This window comes from Oncorhynchus nerka, linkage group LG15, assembly GCF_034236695.1.
Source record: "Oncorhynchus nerka isolate Pitt River linkage group LG15, Oner_Uvic_2.0, whole genome shotgun sequence".
NCBI lineage: Eukaryota > Metazoa > Chordata > Actinopteri > Salmoniformes > Salmonidae > Oncorhynchus > Oncorhynchus nerka.
Genome location: NC_088410.1, coordinates 81,907,877 through 81,921,556, shown reverse-complemented (window position 1 = coordinate 81,921,556; position 13,680 = coordinate 81,907,877). Strand labels below are relative to the sequence as shown.

The 13,680-nt window shown below is 43.1% G+C and overlaps 1 protein-coding gene across 1 annotated transcript in view; it reads left to right on the top strand.

Annotated features, from left to right (window-relative positions):
- Positions 1-13,680, top strand: part of LOC115143402 (forkhead box protein P1-B-like) — a 162,049-nt gene that overhangs the window by 129,243 nt on the left and 19,126 nt on the right. Inside the window, 2 exon segments of the mRNA XM_029683798.2 lie at positions 3,934-4,021; positions 5,506-5,589. Coding sequence (XP_029539658.2) covers positions 3,934-4,021; positions 5,506-5,589 — 172 coding nt within the window.

Below are 13,680 nucleotides of genomic sequence, written 5' to 3'. Positions count from 1 at the left end.
CCCCTTCAATCAATCACTATGCATTGTATTCTGACATTGCCTCACCCTTTGTTTATAGAAGGGAGAGTAATTACAATCTGTGCACCAGGTAAAGCTACCTTAGAAAAATAGTATCTAAGTCACTCTGCTATGTTTTTACAACTGTGGTTATCATGGCAACATCTTGTTTACTTTAGTTGCCTGCCCAAACTGCTTGGAACATGTTAAGAAAACATTGGAAGATTCACCACAAAGCTGCCTTTGTTTAACAGCGGGCAAGAGAATGAGCAGCTCACCAAGGTGTTAAGTCTTAAACCCTTAACCACTTCCACATGAAACCCAGAGACATCTCCAAGAGAATCACAAATACAAACAAACAATAAATCAGGCATATGCTAATAACACCTTAATAAAAGATTATTAGGGTGGATAGATATGGTGGAAGTGAACCGGAGGAGACAGTAGAGACAGTGTGTATAAGAGACAGCAGAACACTGAGTATTGGAGAGTCGGAAAGGTAAGGAGGACTCTAACGTCAACCAGATTTCAGCTCGGCATGCCAGCAGTAACAACTAACACGGGACTGAAGTGTGTGTATTTATTATGCATTTTAAAGACAACATACCTACATGCACTATATTGATAAATAAAAAGGGTCAAATCCTATTCCTGTTTTCAATCCAGTGCTGTGTGGGGTGGGGTCGAGTCACAGCAGATATTGGTGAGGGTCAAGAACTCCTCTTCAGTGACCATTCAAAGGTCACAGCTAGTGAAACACTGCACTGCCCTCTAGTGCTGCACCCTCTGCTTCTCTCTGGCAATCATAAAACTAACTGACTCATACCACAACACTCTCTGACAATTGCGTAAGAAATAATAGGCTATTTGGTGGATATTACTTCTTTTGTAAAAAATGTTATTTTTCATATTTCTCAACACGTGTCCTAAAAATAGTTTCTTAAAAATCATAGAAAAATATTATTGAATATTTCATATTTGAAAAATTTGGTTTTAACTGATGTGCCAATAGTTTTTATAAAAAAACTATGAAAATAGACATTCTAATTTACACAATGGTCAACTATATGGACATGTGGCATCGGGCTGGTCCAAAGTAGCGGGTCCAGTATATCTAATTAAAACCAATAAAAAAGGAAAGCTGCCTAAAGCTCCCTGTATCCCCAGCTAGCTCCCTGTATCCCCAGCTAGCTCCCTGTGTCCCCAACTAGCTCCCTTTATCCCCAGCTAGCTCCCTGTATCCCCAGCTAGCTCCCTGTATCCCCAACTAGCTCCTTATATCCCCAGCTAGCTCCCTATATCCCCAGCTAGCTCCCTGTATCCCCAACTAGCTCCTTATATCCCCAGCTAGCTCCCTATATCCCCAGCTAGCTCCCTGTATCCCCAACTAGCTCCTTATATCCCCAGCTAGCTCCCTATACCCCCAGCTAGCTCCCTGTATCCCCAACTAGCTCCTTATATCCCCAGCTAGCTCCTTATATCCCCAGCTAGCTCCCTATATCCCCAGCTAGCTCCCTATATCCCCAGCTAGCTCCCTGTATCCCCAGCTAGCTCCTTATATCCCCAACTAGCTCCCTGTATCCCCAGCTAGCTCCTTATATCCCCAACTAGCTCCCTGTATCCCCAGCTAGCTCCTGCATCCCCAGCTAGCTCCCTGTATCCCCAGCCAGCTCCCTGTATCCCCAGCCAGCTCCTTGTATCCCCAGCTAGCTCCCTGTATCCCCAGCTAGCTCCCTGTATCCCCAACTAGCTCCCTGTATCCCCAGCTAGCTCCCTGTATCCCCAGCTAGCTCCTTATATCCCCAACTAGCTCCCTATATCCCCAGCTAGCTCCCTGTATCCCCAACTAGCTCCCTGTATCCCCAGCTAGCTCCCTGTATCCCCAGCTCCCTGTATCCCCAGCTAGCTCCCCCCAACTAGCATCCCCAACTAGCTCCCTGCATCCCCAGCTAGCTCCCTGTATCCCCAGCCAGCTCCCTGTATCCCCAGCCAGCTCCCTGTATCCCCAGCCAGCTCCCTGTATCCCCAGCCAACTCCCTGTATCCAGATGCTCTTCGCATGGCTGCATTAGGAGCCATTTGAATATTTCATTTCCTATTAATTATGCACTGTGGCTCTCCATGTCATTAGAATTTTAAAAAAAAGTAATGTAACAAAGGATGAAAAGAAGCAAGGTGCATGGTTTCTGTGAACAGAGACATTCTAAAGCTCATCACGTAGGGCACCCTTTATTGAAGATGTGGTCTATGCCGTTTAAATTGAAGTTGAAATGTCTTTACTTACTCCTTTTTTTCTTTCAAATTTTAGTTAGACGTTCTGAAATGTTTACCAGTTTCAATTCCCAACCTACTTAATTAAATGGCCTTTTATTTAATTAAGATAAATGTAAAGCTGAGAGTGGACAGAATTGATTTCAGCAGCTATGATTTCAACAGTTATCGTCTACACTTTCCTTAGATATGCCTTTTCTAATTTCTGTCTTTTTGTCAAAATAATACAATTGAAATACTGAGTGTATATATATATATATACAGTAATTCAGTAATTACAGTAATTCATATATATAAAACACGGCCATCTGAAAAGCAGTATATTTTTCCATAAAGATTTTAATTCCCCAAGGTTGAAAATAGCCCACTAGAAGCGAAACCTTCACATCCAAGCAGAATGCCATCCATTTTCCCCTCCTTCACATGTCTCTGTTTTGTGTGTGTCTGTGTGTTTTTTAATGCACAAACGTGTTGTCTGTATGTTAAGCAATCAGCCCACAACAAAACTGCCAGGGAGGCCTTTAGATTTATTGAGCCATCATATCAGTCCGGCCTGTCACTGCTTCTGCAGCCGGTCAGGTCTGGCTACATTTGATTTGCAGTAAATGACAGAAAAAGTGCATTTGAGAAGACAGGCACGTCGCACACCATTCCTTCCTCCACCGGCGCTACTGTGAGTGCGTAAGAGGCATGCCTAGTGACAGTGACCTATATGGTCACCGAAGATGTGATATAATTTATGATATATATAATATATTGGATCCATTAGCGAGCATAATGAAGTAGTGAAATGAAAGGGTATTTGTGAAATCAGTTCAAACATCCTGCTCGGATTATGATTAAATGATTAATGAAATGCCCCTGCATAAGCATTTTCAAACAGTAATTCATGCAGAGGCTGATAAAAATCCTCCAATCATATTTCCTTCACTTGTGAACCTTATCTCTACCATTTTATATAAATCACGGAAAAAACCCTGTCTGCTGCTGGGCAAGCTACTTATTTAGATTAGTTATAAACGTGCAGAAAAAGAGAACATCTTTGCAGAATAAAATAATCATGCATAATTATATTCATAATGCAAGTTTTTGACAGATTCCATCTATCTTCTTCTTGTTGTCCTTTGCCATTCCTTCTGGCTTCATTTGAGATCTCTAAATCTTGATGACATAATTAACCAAAAAATACACCAAAATAAGGAGAATGTGCCGACCAGAGAAGGATGGTGCCATCTTTAAAGAGAAAGGGTGCACACTGAAGCACTGCATAATTTACTAAATGAAACCAACCTGAAATTCTTAAGTCATTTTTCTTATCTATGAAGTTAAGTTTGAGCAGATATGGCCACCTCATGAAATATGGATTCCATTCTTCTTTGCTTAAAGGATTATTCCTTTTCAGGTTATGCATATATTGTTCTACAAATCCTGGTAATATTTGGGTAGTTTTATACTTCTAGATCTGCACAGTCTTTACCCATTATTATATGTGCGTGTGTACACCAGACATTCCTACGTTATTTCCACAGTACCCGTACAGAGGAATTACTAGATCACGTAATCACATAAAGCATGATAGGATTTGTGTCAAATTGTATAAAAGGCTTCAGTTAAACCATGTGAAGACACACTGAGCTAAGAATCTTTGTTTTCTCTTTTCTCTCAGGCATCTCAACAATGAGCACGCCCTGGACGACAGGAGCACAGCCCAGTGTCGGGTACAAATGCAGGTTGTACAGCAGCTGGAACTGCAGGTATTGTTTCCAGTTTTGTTTTCGCCCAAAATATTTGTGGCTCCTTTCCTGACACTTCCTCTGTCTACTGCCCCCTCCTTGTCTCGCAGAAATGAACCATGGGTCACACATGGAGGGGGGTGGAAGAATGAAATGATTTTGTACATTTGTGAGTAACCAGTCATTAAAAATGTGTTATGTATGCATGACAGCCAGGCAAAGATATATGAAGGGCCCCGGGGCTAAGTAGAGAGGATAATTACATTTAGAATTTTACTGGGTTTTATAGATATTTATTACTTTTAACTGTTTGGCACCAACAATAAAACACTTATTGAAATGCTCAGGCAGCAGCCAACGATGGGCTGTCGACTGGGTTTATTGGAATAGGAAGATGCAAAATTTCGCACAAATAACGGCGATCAGAGATATTAATGTAGTCATCAGTATGAGTGGCCTGATAGACACTTCTTCCCTAAGACGGACCCTGGAAATATGCAATCAGTATGTACATTAAGTATAATGTACATTAAGTATGCACTTATGGAAAATGGATGGGACACTGTTGGCCCATTAGTGTGTGTTGGTAAAGGTCTGTGGAGAGGTGGGTTTGAACTAACTGGTCACTATAAAACCGTCCCTTCTAGGCTGGAGTCAGATGTCTCTGTGGAAGGTTTGCATATGTTTTATTACAACTGCAAGGTAGACATAACAAACCATGCCATTAACTAACTTATTTTTGTCTTTTTTTTTGTTGCTAAGCAGGCTTTCGAATCAATGGCATGTTTATGTCTAGCATATGTGCTGTATTCAGTAGCCTTAAGGTACAAAGTTTCATGATTAACAGAATTGTAACCTTGAACGATGAGGTTACAAGTTCAGTTCCTTCAGCATTGCACCACACTACCGTCATACTCATTATTTCCGCTCTGGTTGTGTGTCATTGAGAGCGAATCATAGAGTGAGAATTTATCAGACACGTCCTCCTCCTAACACAGCATATCTCTATAATCTGACCTGGCAGCTACTGTAAAACAGAGACAACAGTTTAGGACATGCAGGCAGATCCAGAGTTTGTTATTTGCAATGGGACACAAGGTATACAGATATTCTATGGTAATTTGAACAGTTTCTCACTGCAGGTATATAATCCAGCAGCAACAGGAAATGTGAACTATTATATGGATTCTAATTAATCAACATTTTTGTAGGCGTTGATACATTTTTCATAATGGAAAATTCTCTACGACAACAGAGTGATCAAATTAAGACAAAACATTTGTAGTTTGACCTTGAAGAAGAGACATGGCACGGTAGACTCGTGCATGATGACTAAAGTATCAAAATGCACAAAGGTTTATCGTCACATCAGCCTAGCATATTATAAAACTACTTCCTACTGGATATTTGACAAACAGGGAGAAAGAACATCATGTGTTGGATTGTACTACAGAGAATTCGATTTTTGTTCGTAAACGATTTAATTTTTTTCCTTCTCGTTACAGCTAGCGAAAGACAAAGAGCGTCTGCAAGCCATGATGACGCATCTCCACGTCAAATCCACGGAGCCCAAACCCACCCCACAGCCAGTGAGTAGCAGCTCTGTCATGTGCCTGTTTTCCTTCATTATTCTTCTCTCATTTGTCTAATTGTCTCACAAATATTTATTCATTTATATCCTCATCTCGTCATTTATCTGTTAACGTCTCTGGGATATGTGGAACGGTAGCGTCCCACCTCGCCAACAGCCAGTGAAATTGCAGGGCACCAAATTCAAAACGACAGAAATCTCATAATTAAAATTCCTCAAACATACAAGTATTTTACACCATTTTAAAAATAAACTTGTTGTAAATCCAGCCACAGTGTCCGATTTCAAAAAGGCTTTACGACGAAAGCACATAAAATTATTATGTTAGGTCAGTACCTAGTCACAGAAAAACACAGCCATTTTTCCAGCCATAGAGAGGAGTAACAAAAAGCAGAAATAGAGATAAAATGAATCACTAACCTTTGATGATCTTCATCAGATGACACTCATAGAACTTCATGTAACACAATACATGTATGTTTTGTTCGATAAAGTTCATATTTATATCCAAAAATCTCAGTTTACATTGGCGCGTTACATTCAGTAACGTTTTGCTTCCAAAACATCCAGTGATTTTGCAGAGAGCCACATCAATTTACAGAAATACTCATCATAAATGGTGATGAAAATACATCTGTTATGCATGGAACTTTAGATAAACTTCTCCTTAATGCAACCCATGTGTCAGATTTAAAAAAAGCTTTACAGAAAAAGCACACCATGCAATAATCTGAGTACAGCGGTCAGACAACAAAACAAGCCATACAGATATCGGCCATGTTGTGGAGTCAACAGAAGTCAGAAATAGCATTATAAATATTCACTTACCTTTGGTGATCTTTATCAGAATGCACTCCCACAATAAATGTTTGATTTGTTTGATAAAGTCCATCATTTATGTCCAAATGTCTAGTGGAAGCCTTAGGAAGTGCAATATGACCCCATAGACACTGTATATTCGATAGGCAATAACTTGAAAAACTACAAACCTCAGATTTCCCACTTTCTGGTGGATTTTCCTCAGGTTTTTGCCTGCCATATGAGTTTTGTTATACTCACAGACATCATTCAAACAGTTTTAGAAACTTCAGAGTGTTTTCTACCCAAATATACTAATAATATGCATATATTAGCTACTCAATACTGCCCCCCAGTCCCAAAGAAGTTAAACAAAAGCAGTTGCTCATTTGAGAGGAGACGTTGATATTGTTTTGATCACATATGTTGACATCCCAGATAACATTTTGTTCTGATTATTAACTCGGAGCACATGGTATTCCATAGTGTCTGAACTGATGTTGGTATGAGCAGCAACATAAACCTCTGTATCATAGTCCATTGTAGCTCAGTTGGTAGAGCATGGTACTTGTAACAGCAGAGTAGTGGCTTCAATTCCTGGCACCACCCATATGTAATATATGTGCATGCTTGACTGTAAGTCGCTTTGGATAAAAGTTTCTGCTAAATGGCATATATACAGTACCAGTCGAAAGTTTGGACACACCTACTCATTCAAGGGGTTGTCTTTATTTTTACTATTTTCTACATTGTAGAATAGTAGTGAAGACATCAAAACTATGAAATAACAGAGTTGAAGTCAGAAGTTTACATACACCTTAGCCAAATATATTTAAACTCAGCTTTTCACAATTCCTGACATTTAATTCTAGTAAAAATTCCCTTCTTAGGTCAGTTAGGATCACCACTTTATTTTAAGAATGTGAAATGTCAGAATAATAGTAGAGAGAATTATTTATTTCAGCTTTTATTTATTTCATTACATTCCCAGTGGGTCAGAAGTTTACATACACTCAATAAGTATTTGGTAGCATTGCCTTTAAAATGTTTAACTTGGGTCAAACGTTTCGGGTAGCCTTCCACAAGCTTCCCACAATAAGTTGGATGATTTTTGGCCCATACCTCCTTGCTCGCGCACGCGTTTTCAGTTCTGCCCACACATTTTCTATGGGATCGAGGTCAGGTCTTTGTGATGGCCATTCCAATACCTTGACTTTGTTGTCCTTAAGCCATTTTGCCACAACTTTGGAAGTAATCAAATCAAATTTTATTGGTCATATACACATGGTTAGCAGATGTTAATGCGAGTGTAGTGAAATGCTTGTGCTTCTAGTTCCGACCGTGCAGTAATGTCTAACATGTAATCTAACAATTTCACAACAGCTACCTTAGTGTAAAGGAATGAATAAGAATATGTACATATAAATGTATAGATGAACGATGGCCGTGCGGCATAGGCAAGATGCAGTAGATGGTATAGAGTACAGTATATACATATGAGATGAGTAATGTAGGGTATGTAAACATTATATAAAGTGGCATTGTTTAAAGTGACTAGTGATACATTTATCACTCATTCCAATTTTGAATTATTAAAGTGGCTAGAGATTTGAGTCAGTATGTTGGCAGCAGCCACTCAATGTTAGTGATGGCTGTTTAACAGTCTGATGGCCTTGAGATAGAAGCTGTTTTTCAGTCTCAATCACAGCTTTGATGCACCTGTACTGACCTCGCCTTCTGGATGATAGCGGCATGAACAGGCAGTGGCTCGGGTGGTTGTTGTCCTTGATGATCTTTTTGGCCTTCCTGTGACATGTAGTATAGTAGGTGTCCAAGAGGGCAGGTAGTTTGCCCCCGGTGATGCGTTGTGCAGACCTCACTACCCTCTGGAGAGCCTTACGGTTGTGGGCGGAGCAGTTTCCGTACCAGGCGGTGATACAGCCCGCCAGGATGCTCTCGATTGTGCATCTGTAGAAGTTTGTGAGTGCTTTTGGTGACAAGCCAAATTTCTTCAGCCTCCTGAGGTTGAAGAGGCGCTGCTGCGCCCTCTTCACGATGCTGTCTGTGTGAGTGGACCAATTCAGTTTGTCTGTGATGTGTATGCAGAGGAACTTAAAACTTACTACCCTCTCCACTACTGTTCCATCGATGTGGATAGGGGGGTGTTCCCTCTGCTGTTTCCTGAAGTCCACAATCATCTCCTTAGTTTTGTTGACGTTGAGTGTGAGGTTATTTTCCTGACACCACACTCCGAGGGCCCTCACCTCCTCCCTGTAGGCCGTCTCGTCGTTGTTGGTAATCAAGCCTACCACTGTTGTGTCGTCCGCAAACTTGATGATTGAGTTGGAGGCATGCGTGGCCACGCAGTCGTGGGTGAACATGGAGTACAGGAGAGGGCTCAGAACGCACCCTGTGGGGCCCCAGTGTTGAGGATCAGCGGGGTGGAGATGTTGTTTCCACCCTCACCACCTGGGGGCGGCCCGTCAGGAAGTCCAGGCCTCAGTTGCACCTCAACCCAATTGAGATGGTTTGGGAGGAGTTGGACCGCAGAGTGAAGGAAAAGCAGCCAACATGTGCTCAGCATATGTGGGAACTCCTTCAAGACTGTTGGAAAAAACATTGAGAGAATGCCAAGAATGTGCAAAGCTGTCATCAAGGCAAAGGGTGGCTAGTTTGAAGAATCTCAAATATAAAATATACTTGGATTTGTTTAACACTTTTTTGGTTACTACATGATTTCATGTGTATTATTTCATAGTTTTTATGTCTTCACAGTTATTTTACAATGTAGAAAATAGTACAAATAAAGAAAAACCCTTGAATGAGTAGATGTGTCCAAACTTTTGACTGGTACTGTATATGTATTTATATATCTTTTTTTTTTTACATATAGACATTTCTTTTAATTGAAAAACCCCCTCAACATCTTGTTGTGAACATAGTATTTTGTTGATTCCACCAAATAAGCTTCAGAAAGACAATGTCTCTCAAGTTAAGAGCAATTCTGATGGCTGTTCAATGTCTTATTTTGCCACATTCATCGGACCATAACACCATCCCTACTCTATATGTCATCATACCATTATGTGACTTACTGTTCAATCCTTATCTTATAGGCTGTACCACTTAACATACAGCTTACATATAGCTGCTATTTTGTCCTGTTTTAGAAAGAACCCCATTACCATAGTTCAGTCATTGTGACAGTTCATTCATAGTGCCTCAAGCATGAGGGCCAATACACTGTGGGGCTGAACACAGCGGCACACACACATACACACACACATAGGTCCTCTCCTCTGACGAGTTCCTTCCAAATCCCCAATCATTTATTTCCAGTCTGTCTCTGTACGGCGCTCTACGTAGGCAGGCGGGCGGGCAGGCTGGCGGGCAGGCGGGCGGGCAGGCTGGCGGGCAGGTAGGCAGGCAGGCAGGCAGGCAACATAAAGCTCCTGGAGATGTAGAGTTACAATAGGTTGTCTGTTGCAGCTTTGCCTCTGTGACACACACGGATTGTGTAGATTAGGCTTCGAGGACGAGGGCTTGACACAGGGACATTTGTATATGAAAAGTGGCTAGGGCAGCAGATAGCATCTTGACTTCTCTACTTCTCCTTTCCCCTGTATCAGGGCTCTGTGTTAAAGCTCAGGGGGGACACTGCTTTTTTTTTACACCCTTTTTTCTCCAGTGGCAGTGCAGTGCATGCTGGTAGCTACAATGATATGCTATGATAAATGTGTCTAGCCATGGCGTGGCTCGGTGGCTGCATCATTGGGGCAATCCCACAGGTCAAGGCCTGAGTCTCAGCTGGAGCTCTCAGTTAGACTATAACTGGAGATGCCCTCTGAGTTAGATCAGGCTTCATACTATAGACTGAGTTAGACCAGGCTTTACACTATAGACTGGGTTACACCAGGCTTTAGAATATAGACTGAGTTAGACTAGGCTTTAGACTGTTCAGGGAGTGGGTGTTGATGGGAGAAAAAGCTTACAACAGAAATGAACGCCTAATGTCTTCACCCTATTACAATTAAAGTAAAGCATAAGGTTTTATTTATTCGCACCAAAGTCAACAAGTGACAGACAAAACAGTACAGGTAAAAAACAGATCAAAACAAATATAATATAAATATAAAAACAATATACAGTTGAAGTCAGAAGTTTACATACACTTAGGTTGGAGTCATTAAAACTTGTTTTTCAACCACTCCACAAATGTCTTGTTAACAATCTATAGTTTTGGCAAGTCGGTTAGGACATCTACTTTGTGCATAGTACAAGTAATTTTTCCAACTTTTGTTTACAGACAGATTATTTCACTTATAATTCACTGTGTCACAATTTCAGTGGGTCAGAATTTTACATACACTAAGTTGACTGTGCCTTCAAACAGCTTGGAAACTTCCCGAAAATGATGTCATGGCTTTAGAAGTTTCTGATAGGCTAATTGATATAATTTGAGTCAATTAGAGGTGTACCTGTGGATGTATTTCAAGGCCTAGCTTCAAACTCAGAGCCTCTTTGCTTGACATCATGGGAAAATCAAAAGAAATCAGCCAAGACCTCTGAAAAAAATTGTAGACCTCCACAAGTCTGGTTCATCCTTGGGAGCAATTTCCAAACGCCTGAAGGTACCACGTCCAGATGTACAAACAATAGTATGCAAGTATAAACACCGTGGGACCACGCAGCCGTCATACTGCTCAGGAAAGAGACACGTTCTGTTTCCTAGAGATGAACTCACTATGGTGCAAAAAGTGCAAATCAATACCAGAACAACAGCAAATGACCTTGTGAAGATGCTGGAGGAAACAGGTGCAAAAGTATCTATATCCACAGTAAAACGAGTCCTATATCGACATATCTTGAAAGGCCGCTCAGCAAGGAAGAAGCCACTGCTCCAAAACCACCATAAAAAGCCAGACTACGGTTTGCATCTGCACATGGGGACAAAGATCGGTGTGTTTACGGACATATTCAATCAATCCCTATACCAGTCTGCTGTTCCCACATGCTTCAAGCCTAATCAAGCCTACCACTGTTGTGTCGTCCGCAAGGGTGCGTTCTGAGCCCTCTCCTGTACTCCCTGTTCACCCACGACTGCGTGGCCACGCACGCCTCCAACTCAATCACCATTGTTCCTGTTCCCAAGAAAGCTAAGGTAACTGAGCTAAACGACTACCGCCCCGTAGCACTCACTTCTGTCATCATGAAGTGCTTTGAGAGACTAGTTATTCATTATATAACATTTAACATTTACATTTAAGTCATTTAGCAGACGCTCTTATCCAGAGCGACTTACAAATTGGTGCATTCACCTTATGACATCCAGTGGAACAGTAGTGCATCTAAATCTTTTAAGGGGGGGTGAGAGGGATTACTTTATCCTATCCTAGGTATTCCTTAAAGAGGTGGGGTTTCAGGTGTCTCCGGAAGGTGCTGATTGACTCCGCTGTCCTGGCGTCGTGAGGGAGTTTGTTCCACCATTGGGGGGCCAGAGCAGCGAACAGTTTTGACTGGGCTGAGCGGGAACTGTACTTCCTCAGTGGTAGGGAGGCGAGCAGGCCAGAGGTGGATGAACGCAGTGCCCTTGTTTGGGTGTAGGGCCTGATCAGAGCCTGGAGGTACTGAGGTGCCGTTCCCCTCACAGCTCCGTAGGCAAGCACCATGGTCTTGTAGCGGATGCGAGCTTCAACTGGAAGCCAGTGGAGAGAGCGGAGGAGCGGGGTGACGTGAGAGAACTTGGGAAGGTTGAACACCAGACGGGCTGCGGCGTTCTGGATGAGTTGTAGGGGTTTAATGGCACAGGCAGGGAGCCCAGCCAACAGCGAGTTGCAGTAATCCAGACGGGAGATGACGAGTGCCTGGATTAGGACCTGCGCCGCTTCCTGTGTGAGGCAGGGTCGTACTCTGCGGGTGTTGTAGAGCATGAACCTACAGGAACGGGCCACCGCCTTGATGTTAGTTGAGAACGACAGGGTGTTGTCCAGGATCACGCCAAGGTTCTTAGCGCTCTGGGAGGAGGACACAATGGAGTTGTCAACCGTGATGGCGAGATCATGGAACGGGCAGTCCTTCCCCGGGAGGAAGAGCAGCTCCGTCTTGCCGAGGTTCAGCTTGAGGTGGTGATCCGTCATCCACACTGATATGTCTGCCAGACATGCAGAGATGCGATTCGCCACCTGGTCATCAGAAGGGGGAAAGGAGAAGATTCATTGTGTGTCGTCTGCATAGCAATGATAGGAGAGACCATGTGAGGTTATGACAGAGCCAAGTGACTTGGTGTATAGCGAGAATAGGAGAGGGCCTAGAACAGAGCCCTGGGGGACACCAGTGGTGAGAGCACGTGGTGTGGAGACGGATTCTCGCCACGCCACCTGGTAGGAGCGACCTGTCAGGTAGGACTCAATCCAAGCGTGGGCCGCGCCGGAGATGCCCAACTCGGAGAGGGTGGAGAGGAGGATCTGATGGTTCACAGTATCGAAGGCAGCCGATAGGTCTAGAAGGATGAGAGCAGAGGAGAGAGAGTTAGCTTTAGCAGTGCGGAGCGCCTCCGTGATACAGAGAAGAGCAGTCTCAGTTGAATGACTAGTCTTGAAACCTGACTGATTTGGATCAAGAAGGTCATTCTGAGAGAGATAGCGGGAGAGCTGGCCAAGGACGGCACGTTCAAGAGTTTTGGAGAGAAAAGAAAGAAGGGATACTGGTCTGTAGTTGTTGACATCGGAGGGATCAAGTGTAGGTTTTTTCAGAAGGGGTGCAACTCTCGCTCTCTTGAAGACGGAAGGGACGTAGCCAGCGGTCAGGGATGAGTTGATGAGCGAGGTGAGGTAAGGGAGAAGGTCTCCGGAAATGGTCTGGAGAAGAGAGGAGGGGATAGGGTCAAGCGGGCAGGTTGTTGGGCGGCCGGCCGTCACAAAACGCGAGATTTCATCTGGAGAGAGGGGGGAGAAAGAGGTCAGAGCACAGGGTAGGGCAGTGTGAGCAGAACCAGCGGTGTCGTTTGACTTAGCAAACGAGGATCGGATGTCGTCGACCTTCTTTTCAAAATGGTTGACGAAGTCATCTGCAGAGAGGGAGGATGGGGGGGGGGAGGAGGATTCAGGAGGGAGGAGAAGGTTGCAAAGAGCTTCCTAGGGTTAGAGGCAGATGCTTGGAATTTAGAGTGGTAGAAAGTGGCTTTAGCAGCAGAGAGAGAAGAGGAAAATGTAGAGAGGAGGGAGTGAAAGGATGTCAGGTCCGCAGGGAGGCGAGTTTTCCTCCATTTCCGCTCGGCTGCCCGGAGCCCTGT